The sequence below is a fragment of the Camelina sativa genome, chromosome 11 (assembly GCF_000633955.1).
Source record: "Camelina sativa cultivar DH55 chromosome 11, Cs, whole genome shotgun sequence".
NCBI classification, from domain to species: domain Eukaryota; kingdom Viridiplantae; phylum Streptophyta; class Magnoliopsida; order Brassicales; family Brassicaceae; genus Camelina; species Camelina sativa.
Genome location: NC_025695.1, coordinates 34,329,756 through 34,337,075, shown reverse-complemented (window position 1 = coordinate 34,337,075; position 7,320 = coordinate 34,329,756). Strand labels below are relative to the sequence as shown.

Genomic DNA, 7,320 nt, shown 5'->3' with positions numbered 1-7,320 from the left:
ATGTATAGTTTAATTTTTACTTAATTTGTATTAAATATTCAAAAATGACATTCTTTGTGTGATATACTGTTGACATTTACGGGTACGTACATACTAATTACGTACCTGAATTTATCCCCTTGAGATAACAGCTATTTATTAAGAGCAAGAATTGATCAAAGAAGTTGGACCATGGAATGCTTCCATGATTAGAAATCTCATAGAGAAGTCATCTATACTAATAATAGATTATATAAGAGAAGATACACTATGTGCAGACCATACAAATTACCCAGAAGAGCAAGATAGATATGTAACGAAAGTGATGGCTTAAAGACATTAAAATTGAATTAAAATGTGGATATACCGTTAAGATGCCGGAGACTATGCTAATCCGATCTTCTCTATAAATGTCGACCGTCTCAGCCACCACATTGTCACAACCATCACCACCTCTCTCTCTCTCTCTCTCTCTCTAGATATCGTTAGTTCTCTCTCTTGCCTCGTCCTCGAACATCAATCAACAAAACGTGAGGGTAAGATTACATACAAATTTATAATATGATCTTCATTCAAATACTAATTTGCACTTGTTTGAATGATTTGATTATTTATATGTATAACGACAAAAGCTCTTCTGTTATAATTAGATTAAATTTTAAATTTGAAAAAAGAAATTGTATTACAAAAAGAAATTTAATACGTAATTTTTACTTTTACTGCATGAAAACAGGAGAGACAAAAGAGACTCAGATGGCCGACCAGCAACTAGGAGTGCTAAAAGCACTTGATGTTGCGAAGACGCAACTTTATCATTTCACGGCGATTGTCATTGCCGGTATGGGTTTCTTTACGGATGCCTATGATCTTTTTTGTGTGTCCTTGGTGACGAAGCTCCTAGGACGCCTCTACTACTTCAATCCGGAGTCAGCAAAGCCTGGCTCCCTTCCCCCTCATGTTGCAGCTGCGGTTAACGGTGTGGCCCTCTGTGGGACTCTTGCTGGTCAGCTCTTCTTCGGATGGCTTGGTGACAAGCTAGGAAGGAAAAAGGTCTACGGTCTCACTTTGATCATGATGATCGTTTGTTCTATTGCTTCCGGTCTCTCCTTCGGAAACCAAGCCAAGGGTGTCATGACCACTCTGTGCTTTTTCAGGTGCAATTATCACCGTCAAAACTATTTTATCCATGAACATGAGATCATACACATAATAGTTGAAACCTCCACAAACAAATAAAATATAAATATTAACATTTGAACGGTTATGTGTAGGTTTTGGCTCGGGTTTGGCATTGGAGGTGACTACCCTCTTTCAGCCACCATCATGTCTGAATATGCTAACAAGAAGACTCGTGGGGCTTTCATCGCTGCCGTCTTTGCTATGCAAGGTGTCGGTATCTTGGCTGGTGGTTTTGTGGCTCTTGCAGTCTCTTCCATTTTCGACAAACAGTTTCCATCGCCGACCTATGACCAAGACAGGGTTCTCTCAACGCCTCCAGAGGCTGATTACATTTGGCGTATCATTGTCATGTTTGGCGCTATACCTGCGGCCATGACCTTCTATTGGCGTATGAAGATGCCTGAAACCGCTCGTTACACTGCTTTAGTTGCCAAGGACATTAAACAAGCAACAAAAGACATGTCCAAGGTCTTACAAGTAGAGCTTGAAGTTGAAGAAAGGGCCGAGGACCCAAAACTGAACTATGGATTATTCTCCAAGGAATTCCTTAGACGCCATGGTCTTCCACTCCTTGGGTGTACCTCAACTTGGTTCTTGCTTGACATTGCTTTCTACAGCCAAAATTTATTTCAAAAGGATATTTTTTCAGCCATTGGATGGATTCCAAAGGCAGGCACCATGAATGCCATTCATGAGGTTTTCAAGATCGCTAGGGCACAGACTCTCATCGCGCTTTGCAGTACTGTACCAGGGTACTGGTTCACCGTCGCATTTATTGATATCATGGGAAGGTTTGCAATCCAACTTATGGGATTCTTCTTCATGACAGTGTTTATGTTTGCCATTGCCTTCCCATACAACCACTGGATCAAGCCAGACAACCGTATCGGATTCGTGATTATGTACTCCCTCACCTTTTTCTTCGCCAACTTTGGACCAAATGCAACCACTTTCATTGTCCCTGCTGAGATCTTCCCAGCTAGACTAAGGTCCACATGCCACGGAATATCAGCTGCGACAGGTAAGGCTGGAGCCATTGTTGGAGCCTTCGGGTTCCTCTATGCGGCTCAATCACAGGATCCGACCAAGACAGACGCAGGATACCCACCTGGTATTGGAGTTAAGAATTCATTGATCGTGCTCGGTGTCATAAACTTTATTGGTATGCTCTTCACATTCCTTGTACCAGAGCCAAAGGGCAAGTCCCTCGAAGAACTCTCTGGTGAAGCTGAGGTTGAAAAGTGATAAATGTAACGTTCGTTTGTGGTTTGTTTGATTTTTTTTTTCTTTTCAATACTTTGTATTTCCCTTCGCGTGATGCACTAAGCAAGAAAGTTTGTGATGTGGAATACTTCAATCTTACTGCCTGAGTGCTTTTGTACTCTAATCTTTATAAAGTTTCATTTTTGGTACCATTTGTATGTTTCGTTAAAACTTCCACGAATTTTGTTCTAGTGTTTAATTTTATCTGCATTAATTACTTAGTTTATTTTATTTACATCTCAGTTTCTTGGCTAATATTTTGTTAATATGCTAAAGTCAGGAAAAAAAAAACCAATTTAAAGTCAAGTAAGAATACTACTCTATTGATTAAGTCCACGGTTGTAACCTAGTGTGGTTCGTAATCATTCGATATCTATACATTAAAACTTCTATAAATAAATAAAGTTGGGACTCTAACATTATATTAATTTATAGAAATTTTTACTTATCGATAAATTAATAATTAATAATTTGTTTGTTAATTTATGAAGAGATGTTTTATTTTCATAATTTTAAATTTTCCTTTATATTGAGAAAGATTAGACTAGAGATGAAATTTCCTTTTATTAATATCGTTTCATAATTTTTGGATGCGATTTTAGAAGACAAAATTAAAAGTTTTTGATTCAACGAGAAAGATTAGAGATGAGGTCCAACAAGAATGCATTCAAAAATAGACAATAGTAGAATCAAATTTCACTAAATTTTCTTAGATATATACATATATAGTTTTTAGTTTATATTATTATTAATTTATGATACTAATGAGACCATATGTTTACATAGGATTTCCAAAAATATTACTATCTTATTATTTTATTAAATTATGATATTTTTACATCGGTCCAATTTGGGACCGGAAGAATTTATTGAGTAATAGACAGTATTAATTTGTAGTCAAATATGTAAAATGATTTTAAAAGACAAACAACCTAATAAATATAAAATTGCTAGGCACTGTGAACAACTGGCGATACCCCAATTTATGTATATATTTTCTTGATTGATTTCTTATTAAAATCAAATTTAGTATTTTCTTAGGTGTTGATTGGTTCTCCTGCTAACTCTTGCAAACGCAGCCTTTGCGTTTGCTAACGGTTGCTAGCAGTTGGAGTCAATCACACAAACCATTCTTTATCGCTCCCAACCATTCCAAATCGCTGAATTCTAAAAGCTGACTCCAGCAAGCATTTGCGGTTGTGGACGATTGCGGTTGAATATTAATAAAAAAAAAACTCCAACGATACATGTATGTTTTATATATATTAATATATATTTTTTCTATCTTCTATATATATTTATCACTTTCTCAACTCTAATCAAGTTGTAACCCTAATCTCCCAAACCTCCAAATTATGGCGTCCATCCAAGTTAATGACAATCAAGAAGGAAACGTAAGTATTGTATCCCATTATTCATATATGTGTAACTCTTTATATTTTTTTCATAGCATCATCTTTTTCATTCTATATATTTTTTTCATATATGAGTTTTTTGATTGAATATATGTACTTGTTTTCTCGAATAGAAAATTACCTGGTCAGACGAGATGACTCGTTTGTTTGTTAGATTTCACTAGGAAATTTATTTGTTTTTTGAATATTTATTGTAGTATTTTTTTTAATTTTTAATTATTAATCAAGTTTAACAAATGTTTTGATGTTTTAAAACATTTATATAATAATATATCACATTTATTATGTTTTAACCGTTATTGCACCCGCTGGTCAACCAGTCGTAAATCTCACGCAAACGCATCAATTTTAAACCATTAAACCAATCTTTCAAAACACTGAATACCGCTTGAAATCGTAACCACCCGCTTCCACAAACTCCTGTAACCGTAACCGCAACCGCTGCATTTGAACCAGTCAGACCCTTAGACTATAAGAGCACCAACTTGAAAAATTATTTCACGTGAGAATTTGAGTTTTTATTTCCAAAAACGCAATAGAGAGGAAAATAAACCAACATTTAATACATTATATGATTTGTCCACAGCAGAATATAAACAACAATTATTACAAAATATTGGATGGACGATATAACTACATATAATCTACAAAGTTCTGGTAAAGGCAAAAGTTTAGTTTCTTCCAGAGGTAGCGATCGCGGACGGGGCCGTATCATCACACACATTCTCGCCTGAAAGCTCCTCAAGTGACTTCCCTTTAGATTCAGGCACTAAAAACGTCATGATCATACCAACAAAGTTGATAACACCAAGCATGATCAACGAGTTCTTGACACCAATACCCGGTGGATATCCTGCGTCAGTCTTGGTTTTATCCTTTGACTGAGCTGCGTATAAGAATCCAAACGCACCCACGATGGCACCCGCCTTTCCTGCCGCGGCTGATATTCCATGACAAGTGGATCTTAGCCTGGCCGGGAAGATCTCGGCAGGAACCACAAATGTAGTTGCATTTGGACCAAAGTTTGCAAAGAAGAAAGTTAGGGAATAAATAATGACGAAACCGATACGGTTGTCTGGTTTAATCCAGTGATCGTAAGGGAAGGCTATAGCAAACATAAAGACTGTCATGAAGAAGAATCCCATTAGCTGGATTGCAAATCTTCCCATAGTATCAATAAAGGCAACTGTAAACCAGTAACCTGGAACCGTACTGCAGAGCGCGATGAGAGTCTGAGCCCTACCAATCTTGTAAACCTCATGGATGGCATTCATTGTAGCCGCAGGAGGAATCCATCCAATTGCGGAAAAGATATCTTTTTGAAATAAGTTTTGGCTGTAAAACGCGATGTCAAGCAAAAACCAAGTAGAGGTAGTTCCGAGGAGAGGAAGTCCATGGCGTTTAATGAACTCCCTCGAGAACAATCCGTAGTTGAGCTTAGGATCTCTTACAATTTTTTCAGCACTTTCTTCCTCAGCTTCAAGATCCACTTGCAAGACTTTAGACATGTCTCGCGTGGCTTGTTTAAGGTTTTTGGCGACTAAAGCTGTGTAACGAGCCGTTTCGGGCATTTTCATACGCCAATAATATGTCATAGCGGCTGGGAGAGCACCCACCATAAGGATGATACGCCACAAGTAATCAGCTTGAGGTACAGTCGAGGCAACGGGGTCTACACTATAGATCGGTGATGGAAATTGGTGATCGAAAATACTTGAAAATATGAGCGCAACAATACCCCCAGCCATGATCCCAAACCCTTGCATAGCGAACACAGCTGCGATGAAGGCACCACGTGTTTTCTTGTTTGCATACTCCGACATGATCGTCGCTGACAGTGGGTAGTCACCACCAATACCAACTCCAAGCCAAAACCTTTTTTTACCAAAAATATATAATTGACATCGATTAACAAATGACTCAGTATATATATATTTAGATAACTATATATTCCTTTTCGTATTAGAGTCGCTAATCTTCTTTATTTACAACTATAAATATATTTTTTTATATTAAATTTGTAGGTCTTAATAAATTATGATAATAATTAATATATCCATTTATTCATTCAATATCATTCAATATTATTAATATATTTATTTTATAAAAGTAATATCAATATTTTCTTTTGAAATTTAATTCGTGTATCAAAATAAAATCCAAAAAACTCGGCTGTGTGTGATATATAATTGTAAAAATAAAGTGAATTATTTGGTTATAAAAACAAAGTTTATTTGATAAAGTACCTGAAGAAACAAAGAGTGGTCATGACTCCTTTTGGACTGTTCCCAAAGGAGAGACCGGAGGCCACGGAACAGAGAACCATCATGATCAAAGTGATCCCATACACCTTTTTCCGGCCTAGTTTGTCTCCAAGCCACCCAAAGAAGAGCTGACCGGCAAGTGTCCCACAAAGAGCGACACCATTGACTGCGGCCGCTACTTCTGGAGGGAGTGTTCCCGGCTTTTCTGCACCAGCCTTGTGGTAGTAGATGCGGCCTAGGAGCTTGGTGACCAATGAGATACAAAAAAGATCGTAGGCATCAGTGAAGAAACCCATTCCGGCGATAACAATCGCTGTAAAATGGTAAAGTTGTGTTTTGGCCACATCTAATGCTTTGAGCACTCCTAACTGTTGATCTTCCGCCATTGCTACAAAGACAATAACCAATAAATTAGGACTAGATTTGTTTTCTATTTACTAACATTTTATTTTCATCATTCCATTATTTCATGTTTCTTTGGAAGACAAAGGATTAAGCATTCTTTGCATAAGAATCCACAATAATTTAGATGGATTGTCGCAGTTAGAAACGTAAAATAAATATTAACGTAGATTCAAAGAAGACCAACAATGAAATCAACTAAGTTAACTAACCTTTAAGCCTCTACCGAAGCTTTTTGGTTGTTGGAATCCAAGATATAAATAAAGTTAAACGACTGAAGAAAGTTATGTGTTAAACTTCGATATTTATGACTAAAGATATCTCAAAAGTTAGAAATGTATGTGCTACTTATAGACCAAAGTTAGAACTCAAAGTCAACGTACGTAACTCTATAAATCGGAATCTAAAAGAGCATATGCTCTCATCTTGGTTGTGTTTTATAAATTGTATTATAATAAGAACCTCAATAATACGTAATGATAATGAAACTACATAGTATGATGAATATAAATTCAATTTTTTCGCGCTTCAGTCGTTTCCTACGACCAGTGAATACATAATCTTTTTATTATATGTTTGAAATACATACTCTTAATATGTAGAAATATATAAAATTTGTTTTGCTTGCTTTAATTGTATATTTGTAAGTTGGGTTATATACAATCTTCTTGAAGTTCTGTTTGAACAAAAACAAAATGATTACAAAAACATAAATTTTATATACATAACGAAATGGATACGATTCGTCTCCAAGCCACTTGCAAATGTTAGAATGTCTAAACTAAACATAATTTCATGAAACGTATTCTTTTATATGA

The 7,320-nt window shown here is 36.1% G+C and overlaps 2 protein-coding genes across 2 annotated transcripts; one reads left to right on the top strand and one right to left on the bottom strand.

Annotated features, from left to right (window-relative positions):
- LOC104725120 (probable inorganic phosphate transporter 1-3) lies at nt 733–2,501 on the top strand. The gene is made up of 2 exons (XM_010443725.2): nt 733–1,133; nt 1,251–2,501. The coding sequence occupies exons 1-2, from the start codon at nt 733–735 to the stop codon at nt 2,401–2,403; spliced, it is 1,554 nt and encodes a 517-aa protein (XP_010442027.1). The 3' UTR covers nt 2,404–2,501.
- On the bottom strand, nt 4,372–6,805 carry LOC104725119 (probable inorganic phosphate transporter 1-3). The gene is made up of 3 exons (XM_010443724.1): nt 6,715–6,805; nt 6,083–6,488; nt 4,372–5,711 (listed from the first exon to the last, which is right to left on the bottom strand). Exons 2-3 carry the CDS (start codon nt 6,484–6,486, stop codon nt 4,508–4,510), a joined length of 1,608 nt encoding a protein of 535 aa, XP_010442026.1. The 5' UTR covers nt 6,487–6,488; nt 6,715–6,805; the 3' UTR covers nt 4,372–4,507.

Excerpts from the sequence above, each read along its gene's own strand:
- LOC104725120 (XM_010443725.2), top strand. The coding sequence starts at position 733 with ATGGCCGACCAGCAACTAGGAGTGCTAAAAGCACTTGATGTTGCGAAG. Across the intron at positions 1,134-1,250 it reads ACCACTCTGTGCTTTTTCAG|GTTTTGGCTCGGGTTTGGCA; the intron begins GTGCAATTATCA and ends GGTTATGTGTAG.
- LOC104725119 (XM_010443724.1), bottom strand. The coding sequence starts at position 6,486 with ATGGCGGAAGATCAACAGTTAGGAGTGCTCAAAGCATTAGATGTGGCC. Across the intron at positions 5,712-6,082 it reads ACCACTCTTTGTTTCTTCAG|GTTTTGGCTTGGAGTTGGTA; the intron begins GTACTTTATCAA and ends TGGTAAAAAAAG.